The sequence below is a fragment of the Diaphorina citri genome, unplaced genomic scaffold (assembly GCF_000475195.1).
Source record: "Diaphorina citri unplaced genomic scaffold, Diaci psyllid genome assembly version 1.1 scaffold5, whole genome shotgun sequence".
Classification (NCBI taxonomy): domain Eukaryota; kingdom Metazoa; phylum Arthropoda; class Insecta; order Hemiptera; family Psyllidae; genus Diaphorina; species Diaphorina citri.
This window is the reverse complement of record NW_007377444.1, coordinates 201576-221374: the sequence shown is the minus strand read 5'-3', so window position 1 is coordinate 221374 and position 19799 is coordinate 201576. Positions and strand designations below refer to the sequence as shown.

The following is a 19799-nucleotide window of genomic DNA, read 5'->3' as shown; positions in this document are numbered from 1 at the left end:
CGCGGGTTTCGCGATTATGTTCGCGGATTTCGCGATTATGTTCGCGGATTTGGCGATTTCGCGGATTTCGCGATTTTATTCGCGGATTTCGCGATTATGTTCGCTGATTTCGCGATTATGTTCGCGGATTTGGCAATTATGTTCGCGGATTCGCGTCCCGAATCGACATTTTGGATATTTGGCAAGCCTACGTAAGATAGTTCACAAAGTGATCTTGAGTCTTACACAGTCGATTAAGAAAAATTGTAGATATTGATGTACTGGTACATACGCGTAGTGCTTTAAGTACATTGGTGATATAAATTGATGTAGTTAGTGCAAAGTGCAGTTGATTCAAGTTCTTTTTCTAATGGTGTTCTAGCACTTACTCAAGCTTCGATTTCTTCTACGAGCCATTCATTAATACATTTTATTTAGTGGTTAATAAAAAACAATTAAAACAAATAAGCTGTATTGCAATAACGGCCAGTTATTGGGCGCTGTTATTGCTACCAAGCACAATGTCCTGATCTTAACTAGACCCTATAGAATCTAGGTTAAAAAGAACATTCCGGTCAATAAAGGCTTCAGTGTTAAACCACAGAGTTTCATCAAACTACAAAGCACTCGTATTATTTTCGTATCTTTTCCTTTTAGCTAGCTACTTTCCAAAAATATTAATAAAATTTCCGCAATGAATGCAAAGTTCTTTAAAACATTTAAGAACAAAATAAATAGGTATGTATCTAGTAGAATATTATATTGATCAATCAACAGGAAAATTCACGAGCAGGGCAGCAAAATTGTAGATTCAAAAACTAAGATCCAGGACACACACACAGAAGCAATGAATATGCTATTAAAAGCTCTGTTGAAGTGGTACATACGAGGTATGTACCAAGTTTTGTATGAAATAATGAACGAAAATAAACAGGGTACTTAATAAGTTTTCTGTACTAATAAAAACTTCAAAACTATAATTATTGAAAACTAAAACGGCCGATAAAAAATCGAATAAAAAATACTTCGAAACATTAACACAAACATTAGCTTTAACGCACTTATCGCGCACTCACACTAAACCACAGAACCAATGATAATGGTGTTCACGGTACTATCAATATAACACACACCCGCCCGAGCATCAGCAAAATACTAAACTAGACATCAGCCAAGGCCTATGGGCAACCAGATACCAGACAGATGGACACCGAGTTCCTCATTATGGTCATATAAACATCGAGGTAGCCCTAACCGAGCGTGAATTTTGATCATTTATGGTCAAGATTTCAAGTAGAAACTGCTTCAATTACTGCACAAGTGGAGTGGATTCATCACGGAGGATTTAATTAGTGCTGAACATTAGCTTGATTCTGGTAATCATTTTCACTTTCTACTATTTTACTACTGGCAGAGGCATCAGTCTTCTCCCTGAAGAGATTTATAGGTGTCTTGCGTGCATTGTTTTCCATGCCAGGCATCTTCCTTTTCTAAAGGAGATTTTGAGGAATACACCTAATTTGATCTTTATCGCTCTCAACTAAGCAATGAAGACTTTGAATTGTCAGTACAGGGAATAGTATTTGTGTTCAAATATCTTTCCATCTCCAAGATTAATGACTTTTTAGGTTAAAAACCGTGAAATTTTCGCAACTAATTGAGAAATTATCAAATTATCCTGCAAAATCTGACGAGATTAAGAAGACCAATTCAATAATTAATTCTGCTAAAACGTACCTATATGGATAGCTGGTAACACTCCGTTCTGGTAACGATTTTTCCTCGTCACGAGAAAAAGTGCTGTTCAAAGGTCGTATTAGCTGTTTTCGGCTAGCGTTCGTTTTGGTGTTCGATTTTCCATCTTTGGTGCTGGATTTGTTTTCTGTAAACAGACAAAAAATTGGAGTGAATTATTGGAAATTTCCTTTGATGAGAACTTTATATGAGTGGGTACTGCACCTGAGCATTGTTTATAATAAAGCAGTTGTTGTGGGAATATTGTAACTTCTTTCAAGTTTGTACTTTGTAGGTGAACATGGGAAATACGATCCTACATTTTCTAGAAAATTATGAAATTTTCAATCTCTAGTTTGAGTTGCTTTAATTGAAATTATGCTAATAAAGGTGGGAAGAAAACACACTTTATGAGAGGCTTTATCTGTCAGGCGTAGATTTTTTCCAACGCCAACAGGGCTCAGAAAGTTACTAGTATTCTTTGTAAAAAGAGTGGAAGAAATACAATTCCGCTCCTAAAATGTAGGTAATCACAACAGTTTCAACACGCCTCTTCATGTGACCGCCATAATTATCTTTTCTTGTGTACCTATCTCGTAAATTATTTCAGACTTCCAAAAACCATGGAGGTAAGTTTTAAAGTTCAGAAATATTCTCAGAGATAAATAGAAAATCCCACGAGTTTTATTCAAATATGTACAAAAATGTGTTCACAAACTAAAAATAAATAGGTATCATAGCCGAATAAAGTTGCCTAAATGTTAATTATTTTATTGTTTTTATGCATATTATTATGTAAAAAATAATAATAATAAAAAGAAAAAAAAATCAGACTAGGTAATTTTGTAAATTGGCAATCATTGAGCAGAAAAAGCACTTTATAAGCCTTTCTGCCAACACACATATTATGCAGACCATCAGAATCTGTAGGTATTTAGATCCAGATCTATTTGAAGAGGTAATATATTAGGAGCTATAATACGAGATCAAATAGGTAGTAACTAATAATAGGAAATTTTAATGCAAGTGGGTGCCTGAAAATGAACTCATCTGACTTTTCCAGTCCATAAAATAGACTAGCATTAATTAGAAATTCCTGTCCATTAATTAGACTTTAGACTACCGAATAATTCTTTTGTTCAAACGCTGCTCACGAAGCTACGAGAAACAGCTACAGAATTTGAACTTTACGGTGGGAAACTGAAAGTGCTGTAAATAATAGGAAATTTTAATGCAAGTGGGTGCCTGAAAATGAACTCATCTGACTTTTCCAGTCCATAAAATAGACTAACATTAATTAGAAATTCCTGTCCGTTAATTAGACTTTAGACTACCGAATAATAAAATTCTTTTGTTCAAACGCTGCTCACGAAGCTACGAGAAACAGCTACAGAATTTGAACTTTACGGTGGGAAACTTGCATTCATTCCCATTACATAAAAGTCGACTACCAAACAATAGTATCATGAAGAGCGACTTGTTTTTCCCAAGAATTCAGGACAAGGCTAAGTGCAAGCTCCCTTGTTTGGAGCATTGGAGATCAACTTACTATAGAGTCCCATGTATTTATATCGTAGGTAGATAGGTATACCTCTTGTTTCTACTTACTTATCTACTTCTGACCTGAAGAGGCCGAAAACAAACATAAATAGGCGTTATAAACATTTAGGCAGATCGAATAAATATAAACTAAAACCAAGTAGCTACCTACCGACAAGGATTTTCGTTCCACCAATTTCTGAGACAAATAATGACAATGTCTTTGATACTATCTTTCGTCAACTTATTATCATCATCATCATCACTTTTTAAGGAAGCGCTGAATAATTTGAAATTTGAAATTCTTAATTTGAATCTGTACCAAATCTAGAATGTAGGTACCTAGATATAGGGTGTTTAAAAATTTATATCATCGGTCTGTTCGGTGTTCAAAAAGTCAGAAGTCTCTCCCGTCAGTATTAGCTCCACTTCGTGGAACTTTCAAGAAGTAGCTGAGTTTAGCTATAATTATAGGCGGAAAAATCACTCAAACTTCTGTTAAGGACACCTGATAGTCAAAAAGTCAGAAGTCTCTCCCGTCAGTATTAGCTCCACTTCGTGGAACTTTCAAGAAGTAGCTGAGTTTAGCTATAATTATAGGCGAAAAAATCACTCAAAATTCTGTTAAGGACACCTGATATATATACGTCCAATAGTAATAGTTGTATCGGATTTACCTACCTATATCATGTTTTGTTTTATAGAGTATAGCATTCTAACATTCTAGTCCATAATGTTTAATGTTAATGTGAATGAACAGACTACGAGTTGGGCGCAGCTATTTATTCGACCGTATTGAAACTACATGTCAGATGTCAGAAAGATTAGAGAAATAGAGACACATTGGGATTGGAAACTGTGACTAGAGAACTGTTGGGCGCAGCTATTTATTCGACCGTATTGAAACTACATGTCAGATGTCAGAAAGATTAGAGAAATAGAGACACATTGGGATTGGAAATATTGCCCCAACTCAAGACTGTGACTTGGGCGCAGCTATTTATTCGACCGTATTGAAACTACATGTCAGATGTCAGAAAGATTAGAGAAATAGAGACACATTGGGATTGGAAAAATTGCCCCAACTCAAGACTGTGACTAGAGAACTGTACAAATTAAATAGCAAATATTTAGCATTAACAGCTAGATATATGTAGTTTTTTTAAAGGACTCGAAAGGATTTTCACAACATTCAAAGTCCTTTTTTGGATCCACATCACAATCACAACACTCAAAAGTTTCACTTATGGAAAATAAACATTATCGCGTCTTTATACCTACCAATTTATCTCCTACTCCTATCACGAATTCTATTGGGGGTAAGTTCATGCACACGCTGGGGAAAATTAGAAAGAATGTGAGTGTGTAAAGAAGCAGTCAAATAATGTCAGGTTAGTGAAGTTGTACGAAATAAGTTAGAAAAGATACTCAGAAGCACCACTGATAATAAATTGAGAGGCACGATGGAATATGATTTTAATCTCCAGATTGAATAACACTCGAATAAACACAGCTTCTACACTTTCAAACTCAATACTCAATCAGTATATTACATTTGAATTTCGTCTCAATCAACCTTCCAGATCAAATGCATTTCACTCAAACCAATCATGCATTCAAAGACTTGAAACACGGAAGAAATGTGGGCAGATAATACTAACAGATCATAGTAATTCGTAGTGGTGATAATGTGTTTGTTTTGATTGTATTTTAAAACTTCTTTTCGTGTTTCTATTATTATCTATCCAATCTATCTGAAGCCTATAAGGACACTTTTATTCAATCTATCTGAATCCTTTATGGACACTTTTAATCAATCTATCTGAAGCCCTAAAGGGAACATTTTATCCAATCTATCTGAATCCTATAAGGACACTTTTATTCAATCTATCTGAATCCTTTATGGACACTTTTAATCAATCTATCTGAAGCCTTAAAGGGAACCTTTTATCCAATCTATCTGGAGCCTATAAGGACACTTTTATTCACTCTGTCTGAATCTGAAGCCTAATGTAAGGACACTTTTATTCAATCTATCTGTGAGGCCTAACAAGGACACTTTTACTTACTGGATTGTTTCTTGCTTTTCTTGCTGGCTTTCGCAGACTCAGCATCGGCTTTGGTCCCGCCTGAGGCTTTAGATTCATGGGCACCCATATTGGTAACTTTCCCGGCCGTGGCTTCATTGTATGCACCTCATATGTGGGAAATCCTTCCCCAGGGTGGCCTTTCAGGATTTACTTCAGGACATCAGAATTTCCTTAAGGATTTCTTGATCTCTTCCATTTTTACTCGAAGATTTTTCAATTGGATTTTCCTCTTTTGATGTTGTTCACATTTTATTATTCGTGATCTCACTAACTTCGGTTTGGTACCCACGTATGTATTTTTTTTCTTTATTTCACTTTTCGGATCAGTTACGTACGGATATACATTAGGTTGAAGTAGGTTATTATTTTTTAATTTTATGAAAAAAAAAAAACTATGAAAATTAATAGAATTCAATGATTATGATTTCCACAACACCGGTATGGATATGTTACGTTATCTATTCCTCAACTAAAAAAGAATTTAACATCCCAACACACACCACATCACTAAAATTTCAAATTTACTGCTAAAATGAACACCGAATAGAGAAACCGACCAAGACCAACAACCAAGTAAAAAAAAAAATATGAGTTATCATACCTACCTGAATATTACCAGATGGTTAGCTGTGTTTTCTTTTCCGTCTGTCCTTGAGCTATTTTGTCCATGACAGCATCCCATTTGCCTTTCTTATTAGGTCTGGGCTTTCTATTCTCTTGCATTTCATCGTCAGGCGTTTTTCGTATCGGCGGAGCAGACGAGATCATTGACTTTACTTTAGACGTTACGTTTCTATTCGGCATTTTGAATTTCTTATTTGAAACATCTGTTTTGGATTTTTTGGCAGCTTTATTAGGTTCATTTTTCTTGAGGTCCGGACTGCTAGCATTTTGAAGTGTTTCAGTGCTGGCGCCTGTTTCATCCATATTTGTGCTGGCTTCAGAGGGGGATGTATCATGAATCAACTCAATGGTTAGCTAATTTCTCTAAAACTTTGCTAATTAGAAAGATAAATACCCACAATAAAGCAGAAGTCTGCGTTGGTTGATAAGTAAAATTAAATACCTACCTATATGTATGTAGGTATTACATAGATTACCTGCCTATGTATGTAGGTATTACATAGGTAAGTTCAGGTAAAACTGCCTAAATAGATATTTAACTTAGCTAGGTTTCCATTTACTTACTACCTTTAGGTACTTGTAATTATTATGTAGATATCAAACCTATGTAATGTACATACTGTATACGTGTATTATCAACACTCATATTTTACTTTTTATGTACATTTAATAATCTATTACATTCAGGGTGTCTCAGAAATACAGGAAGATTTGGATTTTTAGATTGGTTGTTCTGAAAAGGATTCAAAATCGATACATGCTCCCCATGAACAAGGGTGCTCTATTCTTTTACATGCCTAATGAGGGATCAGATTTCTTGAAATCAACCAATCAGATTCCTTTATCTGAGAGTTAAACTTAAACTAGCCTCCGTGCCCGAGTAGGTATCACACTAGGTTTGCACTCCGGAGGTACCGGGTTCGATTTCCGGCGGTGTCGAATTTTTTTCGGCTCTGTGCTTGGATTTCGGGGTGCACTCAGCCTCGTGAGGACAACTGAGTAGCTACTTTAATCGAGTAGCGACCAGTGGCGGCATTACCAGAGTAAAAAGAAAAATTATAGAAATGTCACAGAAATAGTACAGGCTCTTAGTAATGCTGTGATATCCACGAATATTGTGAAGAAGCTCTCAGCTTGACCACAAATAAATCAGATTGCAGCCCCAGCCATAGCTCCCCCAGTAAGTAAAACAGTTATGGATAGCCATTAGAAAATGTGTTCATTATGAGTAATATAATCCGGAATGATAAGGAGCAGTTATGCATTGATTAATAGGAGCTAATTAATGTACCGATGCCTACTGCATTACGCAGATTACACAGTAATGAAAGTGACTTTCACTGCATGTAAATTACCTACTTTTAATGTGATAGAGGAAAATCCGTGTGAGTTGAGTAACTGGGGAACCTTCACTGTCCTGTCATTCATAATCATAAATCATATACCAAAGTAACATGTAGTATAAGGTATATAGTTCACTATTTTATTTCCACAATATTAGAGATAGGTAAGTGGGTAGGGACCTATGTTCGTGCAGTTTTTCATTCAGTTTTAATTATTAGAGAACTACTAGCATCATCACCCGTGCCAACGGATGCATTCAATTTGTTTTATCAGCTGTGGTCAGTTCACAATGTAAGGTTCTAAGGGGTTCAAGGAATCTATCACTTAACCTTGGGGTTTCTACTTGATTTGCATCGACACTGCCATTTTGTAGAAAGTCCGGCCCAAAGTTCTTTTTATTCTAAAACCCACCCTAAATGTCTTCTGGTAGGGGTCAGCTCTCTAGTTATGAGACTGAAGAATCGGTCCAAAATTATGAAGGGAGCTCTAACATGGTACCTATCCTATGATATTTTTATTTTATTTTTGCTTTGAGGCAGGGTTCTCCTGAAGAAACTCTTCCACCCAACGACAAGATGTTGCCCTTGACACCTAATCGAACACGAAAAGGAATTTGGATTGTGTTAAGCATGAGTGGATTGTGTTAAGCACTACGGTAAATTTTATGACTTGTCTTGAATATGATCGTTGAATCAACGCTACCGACTGAATCGGATCTAGATTTCCGTGAACTTGATCCTGCATTTAAAATGCCTAGAATAACAGAGGATGGGGAGCCTGGACGATGTTTATCATTGGATTTCGAGTCTACTGGATTGAGATGAGCGAGAACCCGGTTGGAAAGTGTAGCGAACGGTCTGGAAATCCTTGATGAAATGGGCTTTCTACTGAACACGGGGATTTTACTCTCTACCGGCCCCTGAAACAAATGAACGAACAAAGCTTTCAGTAAAACCACAGTAAATAATGTTGTATGGACATACCTCAGTGTAGCGAACGGTCTGGAAATCCTTGATGAAATGGGCTTTCTACTGAACACGGGGATTTTACTCTCTACCGGCCCCTGAAACAAATAAACAAACAAAGCTTTCAGTAAAACCACATCAGTAAATAATGTTGTATGGACATACCTCGGTAGGTAGATAGATAGGTAACTACTTGGATAGAATGTTTTTAGTTTAAACTAAACTCATTAAATGTTAGATGTTGGGTCTCTGCACTGCATGAGTGAGTTCCACTTCAATTATTCTTACAAAGTCAAAGCAGGTCATTTATGAATAGCACTGGGATCATTAGTATTTTATACTGAGTACGTAGGTAGTTCAGATGAAATGCTGTGTCTTCTTAGCACTCAGAGAGGAGAAGAAAAAATAATAATTGAGTCCATCTGAAATTTAATTAAAATGGTCCGTTTCATAACGCTCTAATATACAGAACAGCTAGGCAAAAATGTCAGAGATCAAACTTGTTTATGATCTTGCGAAACCTAGGAAGAACAATATGGTAGCTAACGTCAGATATCAGAAGACTTCCTCAAGGAAAGATAAAATAGTACCTTATCCATCTGAGTGTATGCTTCCACACAGACAGTGGCTCTTCATCATACTTATTATTATCAATGTTCAAAATATTGACATTTCAAGTTCCTATCGCACCGTCTCTCTCATAATTCGAGGAATGGTTACTGGGAGAGGTCAGTCTCGAACGTGGACTAATAGAAAATGTATTATCCAGGTAGAAGAAAAGCTTTTTAGACTGGTTCGTCACTTCGTCCCCTGATAAAAGCTCGATATTACTTTTCTTTCTCATCCTCTTCCTCCTCCTCCTCCTCCCCCTCCTTCTTATTCTTCAATGAAGATTTCATAGATTACCAACAGTAACTGTGAGAAAATATCAAACAAATCAAAATTTCAAATAGGTATACCTATCAAAGATCACAAAAGTTTTACCTTTTCAAAATGTGACCCTGAAGTGTGGCCTGGAGCTTTGGTCATGACTGACATGAGCCATTAAGTTCAAAGTATAACCATACCTACTCATTCAAGTGACCAAAGTACCTACACTAACAGCCATGACTATTATTTATTCATAACGGTAAGGTGTAAAGTCATAAAGTGTACATTAGTTCTTAAAGTGTGACCATTGTGAAGAGCCACAATCGCTGTTATTTTACACACATTAAGACTATAAGCAAAACATTTTAACATTGCAAAATTTTAGCCTGGTGGTGTGATTTGCTCGAGGCAGGTCTTTTCATAGGGAGATCTCTATGTATGGCACAGATATTACCTACCTGCCTACCCTTTATAAGCTGCATCCACTAGATATTTTTCACTATTCCCATTAATATATACTCGTACCTATTACTGAGGTTCCTAAAGGTACTTATAACTTAGAACCTACACACCTAATTTTCCTCTACTATAGGTAAGTTGTTTCTTGTCGAAAAAAAACGCAATTCTTATTTTAATTGCACAAACATGGTTTAATTATTTTCTTTCAATATATTAGGTACCCTACGTCTGGTAGTATAGCTGTTGTTCCGACTTTTACTCCGAACTTCCGTTTTGTGTTCAGCATACTAATCCCCTCATAATTTTGAAATAGATATATCCGACGGAATCTTCCAACACGTTTGTTGTAGAGGATTACCTAGCCGTAAATTGAACCGTCCACACTGCCTCGACAACATAGAGTCACCTCGTCGATCGACGGCCGGTCGACAATGTTTGGACACACTTTAACAAGTAAATTGAGCTGTCAGTTTCAAACTTCGAGTATCCAGAGTTAACAATTGAATTGAAGATCTAACTAATGAATTGAATTGAAACTTACGTGTGTATGTAGAAGAGGATGAGGAGGAGATTTTGGCGGAGTTCTGTTCACTCAAATCGGTGACCGAACTATTACGCGAGCTATTCTGACTGGCATGAGATCGACAAGTTCCCGCTGATTGAGTGGACAACTCAGAGCTGCGGACTCGCGTTCGTCTGAAAGGAAAATCAAATAAATTATTAATGAACAAATTTCTTACTTACAAATACATTTCTTTCCTTCCAATAGGATAAGATAAAAAAAAAATGGAAATAGATCTATGGAAATTTCAAACACAAAGGTTCCTGACCTCGTTTAGCTAGCTTTTTAATGGCAAATCAATTTGCATCCATGCCTGTTCGAAAATGGGAAAACTCACCTAAATTTAAACCCTATTTGAAACCAGAACCTCTGCAGCGGAAATAAGTTGTTTTTACCGTTTGGTAAAACCCAAAGATTCTAAGGAACTGAGATTATAAACTCGAGAAAGCGTGCAAGGCACATTGCATACCCACATTGATTACAAGGCGTTTATAGAATATTGTGCTCTATCGTTGGTCAGGTAAATCATTGCTTGTCTGGATACGTTTACCAAAAGTGGTTAGGTAGGTAGGTAATAATATAATTTAATTTATCTAGTTGTAAACCGGTAAATCTTGAGAAACATAATAGCTGGATACTATAGGTATAGTTTTGGTTTTAGCAAAAAGCTATTAGATTTAGATAGAAATCAATTGGAGTTGATGCAGTCAAAATGTTGTACCTTTCAATTGAGATGTGGATTATGAACTATTTACAAAATATCCTAACTAGTATGTACCTACCTACATATTATGTACACAGGTTGGTACATAGGTGCTTCAATGATATTAGTGTTACCGTTTACCTAGGTCTTTATCAACTATTGATTTGGGAGTGCCTAGATCACAAACTCACTGGATTACGAATCCCAGTTAGGGAGTTTCTATTTCCTAGTACATACGATGTTATATGTACAATGATGTATAGTACCTACATAGGTACAATAAACACTTGACATGCAAATGATCCATTGTGCTTGAAATCCGAGTACCATAATTTATTATACCTAAGGAAACAAGCATTTTTACACGAAAAAAATCAGATTTCTCTGTTGTTTGTTCATGTTTTCCTGATTGTTTCAGGTAGGTACGTCAGTAGGTACCTAATATCTACCTTGTGCCTACTTACTTCCGCCCTGTGTATGCACCTATTCATGTGCATGTGGTATAGCAAGAGACTGTTGTACAAATATTTATAGGTGGTAATGTGAAGCAGGACAGGACAGGAGAAAGCCAGCCATTCCGAGATCGGTATCTGTTTAGGGTGAAATTCCCCGCGGACGGAAATCAAACTCAGGAGCTATTAGATGACAGGCGCGCTACCTTCTAAGTTAACTAGGCTGGCATACTAACTTTGGCGAGTCCTATAAGGCCAGCCACTCAGTATCAGGTAGACCTGACAGGTACAACTGAAGCACATACACATCACACTTTCAGGGAGACCTGGCAGGTACGGCTGAAAAAGGGCCGTCTGTTAGGTCTACCTGATAGTGAGTGGCTGGCCTAAGTTTAGTGAGTCCTATAAGTAAATGAAGGACCTTGTACTTACGTATTGAGTTAATGCTGCTCGTACTTCGCGAGGTAATAGCTTCCTTCAGGCGTGGCAACGTCAGCTTGGCCCCTCCACTGGTCTCATCACTAACAGGGCTGGATACGCCAGTCCCTCCTCCTCCATTCTGCTTCTTTATTGATCCTGAAAGGAAGAAAAGAAATACGCATCAGGCACGGTTCAACTAACAATCGTGGTGCCCCTGCAGCCTGTCTTTAGGCAAATACACTCAATCCTTTAAAAATTTAAAATCCTCTTTCAAAGTCATTTACGTATAAATCTGGAAACAGACAGCATGAAGTCATCACGAAATAATATTATCGAAAGCTCATTATTTTAGTTTTCAGTTTACTTTCTTGAAATTTTCTTTCCAATTTGGAGAGATCTTTCGATGGTGGAAGCGTGCAAATCTTGGTATAGGTTTGAGATCCCCTGGACTACCTGGACGCCAGTAAACAAGATTCCACCATCAAACGGTTTAGTTTAACAGGGTGTAAGTAGGGTTTTGATCCCAAGGCCGAGGTAAACCTAGACCATTGACAAATAGAGTGTGCCATAGAGTGTGTGAGTTGATTGGAGAACATTGTATGTAATCCAATCCACTCTACACCATAGATGAATGGGTAAGGTAGGTATTAATTTCGTCCCTGTACAAGTAAGACAAAAGCATAAGTGGGTACTAATTTCGTCCCTGATCAATAAAGACAAAAGCTCTGTGCAGTCTGGCGCCTTGTAATGATATTAGGCGGGAGTACAGGAAACAACAAAAGAAAAAAAAGAAAACAGCAGAAATAGCTTCCAAAGGGCAAGGGCAAATATTGACCTTCTCTTAAATAAAGGTCCCTAACTGCGGAAAGGAAAATTGACACGTGGGAAGAAGTTATCTAATTTTACGCATTCGGGTATTCGGGAGAAATATTGCATCCAGTTTTCAGTCCAGATTTTGTGTCTTAGTGTGACTATTAAGGCTGTTCATTGCTCCAAACAAAAGGTCTGAAGAAATATTGCATCCAGTTTTCAGTCCAGATTTTGTGTCTTAGTGTGACTATTAAGGCTGTTCATTGCTCCAAACAAAAGGTCTGAATAGGTATATCATTTGAATGTTGCTTTAAAAGTCGATGATTCTAACTAAAAGAGTATCCTACCTACGGACCAATTGTGAAGTGCAAGAAAGCGACTCTCCCCAAAGTGAACACAACCATGTTATGCATTGTAAATAATACTCAATATAAACACCATACAGATTGGATACACGCAAAACAAACACTCATGCACACGCAATCCAAGGAGAGAATGACATGTGCATTTTCTCTCTCGATATTTTACACGTATGATATAGAACCTATTATAATGAGTAATGTTCGTATATTCTGCAGCTCAACATACATACAGCTGATACTGGGTGACTTCATTTTGGTGGATGTACCATAAAAAACCACTTCTTGAGAAAATACCTAGGTCGCCGGTCGGCTAATTTTTAGTGGATGCGATATAAAAACCATTTCTTGAGAAAAGATATCAATATCAGTTAATTTTTAGTGGATGTGTCATGAAAACCCACTTCTCAAGAAAAGTGTTCAGTTAATTAGTGTCACAAAACCACTTCTTGAGAAAATACCTAGGACGGTTAATTTTTAGTTGATGTGTCATGAAAACCATTTCCTTTGAAGAAAAAAAGTTCAGTTGTGGATGTGTAATGGTTTTCTTGAGAAAAGAGTTGAGTTAATTTTAGTGGATGTGTCGCAAAAACCTAATGCCTGGGCTAACTACGGATTACTCGTACGTATCTTAAATACTTTTGGATTAATTTTAATTAGAATCGAGGTTCTCTTTGAAGAATACCTGTTCATTTTTACTTTCCTTATTTAATAGGAAGGAAAGTAATGGGATCAGGTGAATTTTCTGTGCCAGACAAAGTCGGTACCTAGACGTATAACATTGCGACTGGTGCTGAACTCTGGTGCTTTTAGCCTGAACTTTTACGTCATGTGTGTTCTCTAGTGGGCGAAAATTTTCCTCCTAGTAAAGTACCTTTGGGTGAAAAGTACCTACCTATAGGAGACGAGGAGGGTGAAAAGTACCTATGGGAGACGAGAACCTTTTTGAGGTAAACGGGCAAAAGAAATGCTCTTGTCTCTCTGATGTTATCGAGGTTTGACATGTTTTGTTCGTATGTCAATACGATATTGCTATCAGTTTCAAATACAACTTCTCTCGTTAATGCTATCAGTTTTTTTTTTCTATCTAATTCCTACCACTATTGTTTCTCAGGTCTACGCCACCTTCATGAGTTACCCCGTAGAAGGCGTAACTCATTAACAAACAACACATTTAATGAACACGTTTCAAATAAAGTACGTTGACACGAAGATTTTTACATGGACGGTTAATAATTTGCTGTTAATCATAGTTATTGCTTGGCGGTTTCGTTTGACCTTTCAGCATCTACGCCGCTTTTGACCGTGGAAATTTTTCTGTAGCTTTGAATGCTTGCGGAAAGTTGTATGCTCTCTCTCTCATATAGCTAATAGCTAGGTAGATGTTCTCTAGTCTATAGGAGACGAGGAGGGTGAAAAGTACCTATGGGAGACGAGAACCTTTTTGAGGTAAAAGGGCAAAAGAAATGCTCCTGTCTCTCTGATGTTATCGAGGTTTGACATGTTCTGTTCGTATGTCAATACGATATTGCTATTAGTTTCAAATACAACTTCTCTCGTTAATGCTATCAGTTTTAAATTTCTGTTTGTGAACTAGTAGAAAAGTATCTTCTTTACCTTCTACCTATGACATGCACGTACGTGACTGTTCAATCTCGTCTTTAGTTCCTTTCTTTAGTTCGAAATAGAGGCCTTTCGAAGACAGCACATTTCTAAGGGAAATTCAAACAGCTGTCAGTTTCAAACCTCTATGGGCTGATCTAACCACTGAAAGTTTACACTGTGTCAAAGTCAAGGGTTTTCTTTGACGTCACCCATTTGATTTACACAGGCTAGATAGTATTTCTTAAACTCTGGATTAACTCTCTGTGGTAAGATCGGGCATAAGAGTGTCCAAATTTGAACAAATTAACTCTCATAATGAAGACAACAAATGCTCGCATTGTTCTAAATGTCACAGTAAGAGCGCATTATAAATGTCATGCGAGTCAATATCATGAAGACTCCGAGAATAATTGGTTCAAGTTGCTCTTTATGCTTTGATTCATTGCTCGGAGTTCATTGGCCTTCAGCTGAAACTGACTGGCAACATGATATGTATCATTATAATGGTCAAGCCGAGTTCATGCCTCATCAGAAAGTAAATAAATCAGTAATGGACGAGCACACAGACAAACTGGACTGACCGCTGAGTAAAGAACGACAATAATATTGCTGAAAGATGTTACTTGGTTGGATTAAACTAATAAATAATTGAACATAAGATGAACTTAAAGGTATAACTACTTCATGTATCCTAACTCTGAACCACACTCAGATTTGGTTTTGGAACACTTTATCAGAAATTGAGCCAAAATATTGGAGTACGAGACCGCCTGATAAGCCCAACGATAAAGCTTCAAATTTTGCTTCCTTTTGAAGAGTCTGAAGCGCAGAAGCTCAAAGTAGGAATAGGAATATAATGTTTCTGAAGAATAGCAAAATAGCTCTAATAATTTAATATGACGATGACAAGAACAGCCTGAAGACTGAGAGGCAGTAACTTGTTTCATTTGTTTCACTGAATTCAAATGATCCCATTGTCACGACTATTACGTATGAAATTATTGTGTCTCATAAATAAACAAGTCTCAAGCTTCTGATAACAATATCTCTCACACTGATCTCGACTCTCATCACATACTCGTAAAAACTCAAGAGCGTATAACTGTGGAAGTTGTGAACTTGTCTCTAAATCGAAACAGGCACGTATTCAGAGCATTATGGGGGAAGAAAAAGCAAAAATAGGTAGAGAGGGAAAGAGGAATTTCTTGGTGAGATTTATAAATTATGAGGTAGGTATGTTTCTGAATTTTGAGTCCTAAACAAGAAAAGATACCTCGAAGTTCAGTGAACCCCTTCTGCAGGAAGAAAGTCTAACGAAAGGGGATTTAATCGTTAAAAATACGTAAATATTTCTCATTTTAATTGATAGGGAATTGTTGGATTTTCAACTTCTAATTTACAAGTTGACAAGGGTCGAGACTTAAGAGAAAAGGTGAAGTTCTAATATTCTCCTTCTGATGGTGCCTGCACATCATTGAATTTGTAAACTTGTCGTCGATCAAACAAGCTCGAGATATCCAATACTTCGTGGATAGTAGATAGCTAGATAGTTTTAGTAAGGTTTATAACACGAGAGAAATTTGATAGAAATAGATCTATGGAAATTTCAAACACAAAGGTTCCTGACCTCGTTTAGCTAGCTTTTTAATGGCAAATCAATTTGCATCCATGCCTGTTCGAAAATGGGAAAACTCACCTAAATTTAAACCCTATTTAAAACCAGAACCTCTGCAGCGGAAATAAGTTGTTTTTACCCTTTGGTAAAACCCAAAGATTCCAAGGAATTGAGATTATAAACTCGAGAAAGCGTGCAAGGCACATTGCATACACACATCGATTACAAGGCGTTCATAGAATATTGTACTCTATCGTTGGTCAGGTAAATCATTGTTTGTCTGGATACGTTTACCAAAAGTGGTTAGGTAGGGTAGATAATATTTATAATCTTTGTAAACCGGTAAATCTTGAGAAACCTAATGGCTTGATAGTATAAATAGAAGGTAGTTTTGGTTTTAGCAATAGGTAGTTAGTTACTTACTTTTTAGCTTTGGTTTCTGTGGTTTCCCGGAGAGACCGTGTAGAAGTGGAATGTGAGAGAGGGAACTCCTTCTGATTTGACCTTTTATTCGATGCTACGGAGTCAGGAGCATTGGCAGTTATTTGAGCAAACACTTTGCTTTTCACTTCCTTCAAGCGTGGTTGTGTTTTCTTTTCCGTCTGTCCTTGAGCTATTTTGTCCATGACAGCATCCCATTTGCCTTTCTTATTAGGTCTGGGCTTTCTATTCTCCTGCATTTCATCATCAGGCGTTTTTCGTATCGGTGGAGCAGACGAGATCATTGACTTTACTTTAGACGTTACGTTTCTATTCGGCATTTTGAATTTCTTATTTGAAACATCTGTTTTGGATTTTTTGGCAGCTTTATTAGGTTCATTTTTCTTGAGGTCCGGACTGCTAGCATTTTGAAGTGTTTCAGTGCTGGCACCTGTTTCATCCATATTTGTGCTTCCTTCAGACGGGGATGTATCATGAATCAACTCGGTGATAATTGCTGATTGGTCATCACAAGATTCCATCTTTTGGTCCAAATTTTCAGCTAGTGGTTTCAGAGTACAATTCCAGGGGCTTCCAGAGGGGAGGGGGTCATCAGGCCTAGGTTCATCAAGGGGGCCTGAAACCATTTCTGTAGCAAGGGAAATTTCAGGCTGTTTAAGGTCCCCCAGTCAGCCTAGTTAGCTTAGTTGGTAGTGCGTCTGCCTTGTAAGCGCTAGGCCGCGGGTTCGATTCCCGCCCGGGGCGGATTTTATCCTGATGGGATAATGTTCGTTCTCGGAACGGCTGGCTTTCTCCTATCCTGTCTTCCTTCTCTCTTCGATTTCGGGACGATAAGACCATAGCAATTACAATTCCCCCTGTCAACTCTTAAAAAAAAAAAAAAAAAAAAAAAATCATTTATCTTGTATTTAATGTATTGGTGGGCCTTTAGTACATCATCAATAGTTTGATCGGGAGGTAGACTGCAACTTCCATGATAGGTAGGTAGGTATTAGACGTTAAAAAAAAGTTGGGCGGAGCACTACCGCGCTCCCTAATTATTCAGCCAAATAAAACCAAAATAATTATGTAGAACTGTAGATTGTAGAACAATTAGACACATCAGTAAAATTAAACTAAGTCCATAGACGTGTAGTATAGATACTTATTTAAAATTTTATTGGAGGAGAACCCATATATTCCACAGGCACCTGCCTATTGAAATTACAAAACCGTGACCGATTTTTGCGTAAATTCCTACGCAAAAAATCTGCATAAAATTATAGTAAGATTGAGTTCTGCTAGGAGTCAAAGGGTCACATAGCCAAACAAACCACCTACACGAAATCATGTTCGAAATTAATTCTGAACACATAATAACAAAGCATTCGTAGACACAGAGGAGCACACCAGTTCACTAATAAAACAAAACAAACAAACACTAATAAAACATCTTTAGATCTTTAGGTACCTATATCGAATCATCTGTTCACTCAAAAAACTAAGCAACGTTGAAACAGGTCACAGGTGAATATATAAATATGGGCATGATGGGCAAGTCTTTAAATGCTGTTGGTTTTGAGGCGATCTCCTTTACGTATTACATTAGGTAGGTGCTGTAGAGATCAACTGGGTCTCGTTAAAGGGCTTATCAATAGTGTTCCTTGGGTGTATACCTACTGTAGCTGCTTAGAAAGTAGTTTAGTCGGACCTTGGAGAAGTAATATCAGGCCGCTGTAGATCGTCCATAGTGTAGCCGCTCCTTGGAGTTTGTCACACCTTCGCTTAAAAATGCCGATAATGTTGACCAAAGTAGTCGGCGAGAATTCTTTGTTTCAATATTCTAACACCACAACGTTACTTTTCGCAAAACAATAGCTCGCGCGGTATTTCGTATGTGCTCTAGATCGTCCATAGTGTAGCCGCTCCTTGGAGTTTGTCACACCTTCGCTTAAAAATGCCGATAATGTTGACCAAAGTAGTCGGCGAGATTGCGAGAATTCTTTGTTTCAATATTCTTACACCACAACGTTACTTTTCGCAAAACAATAGCTCGCGCGGTATTTCGTATGTGCTTGGAATATAAAGTAGGCACCTGGCCTAGCTAAATAACATTCGCCGATTCGCGAATATCTATCACCACTAAGTGATGGAATTTATAAACTCCTGGAACACTTGTGGTAATGTTTTAGTCAATGCCTTTTCACGGCTGCTAGTCAGCTGCTTGCCAACATTTAGCACTTCATAACTAAGCCAAAAACGTTTAATTATTGTAAGTCTGCTACCAAAATGTTAATATGTGTGATACCAAAATATCCTTGTCACTTGTCAGGTATATTCTCGTGGAAAATCACCCATATACAATTATACAGGCGGAATGGGAAAGGAAAATCTAATTTTCCTTTGGGAACTTCCCCTCTTCTGAAGCTCTTTCAGATTTTCCCCTATATTGGCGTGGTAGTGCCCGTAACAAACCATAGGAAATCCAAGATGGCGCGCCATCGGAATCGTTTCCGCTTCCGAAAAGAAAATAAAACTAAAGTTTATCTAGAGGCCACCCTGTATGTAGAAATATTGAATTATCAAATGTATATCGCAATGTTATTTTTAATTCGCGTGTCGTTGACCCAGTTTTCCAATCGTTATTTTTAGTTCTACAGTAGATACTTTAGCCAGTGTACCTCTGCTGCATATTCTAATGCCACCTGTCTTCTGCTCGAGGAATGTGATCTTGCGAAACCTAGGAAGAACAATATGGTAGCTAACGTCAGATATCAGAAGACTTCCTCAAGGAAAGATAAAATAGTACCTTATTATCTGAGTGTATGCTTCCACACAGACAGTGGCTCTTCATCATAATTATTATTATGAATGTTCAAAATATTGACATTTCAAGTTCCTATCGCACCGTCTCTCTCATAATGAAGACAACAAATGCTCGCATTGTTCTAAATGTCACAGTAAGAGCGCATTATAAATGTCATGCGAGTCAATATCATGACAGACTCAAATGAAGACAACAAATGCTCGCATTGTTCTAAATGTCACAGTAAGAGCGCATTATAAATGTCATGCGAGTCAATATCATGACAGACTCATGTAGAAGCAAAAGGAAGGAAGACTCCGAGAATAATTGGTTCAAGTTGCTCTTTATGCTTTGATTCATTGCTCGGAGTTCATTGGCCTTCAGCTGAAACTGACTGGCATCATGTATCATTATGATGGTCAAGCCGAGTTCATGCTTCATCA

General features: G+C 37.4%; 1 protein-coding gene across 1 annotated transcript; it reads right to left on the bottom strand.

Moving 5' to 3' along the window:
• Nucleotides 1-8356: 8356 nt before the first annotated feature.
• LOC103524209 lies at nucleotides 8357-17127 on the bottom strand. The gene is made up of 3 exons (XM_008489221.3): nucleotides 16554-17127; nucleotides 10146-10300; nucleotides 8357-8373 (listed from the first exon to the last, which is right to left on the bottom strand). The coding sequence occupies exons 1-3, from the start codon at nucleotides 17090-17092 to the stop codon at nucleotides 8357-8359; spliced, it is 711 nt and encodes a 236-aa protein (XP_008487443.1). The 5' UTR covers nucleotides 17093-17127.
• Nucleotides 17128-19799: the final 2672 nt, after the last annotated feature.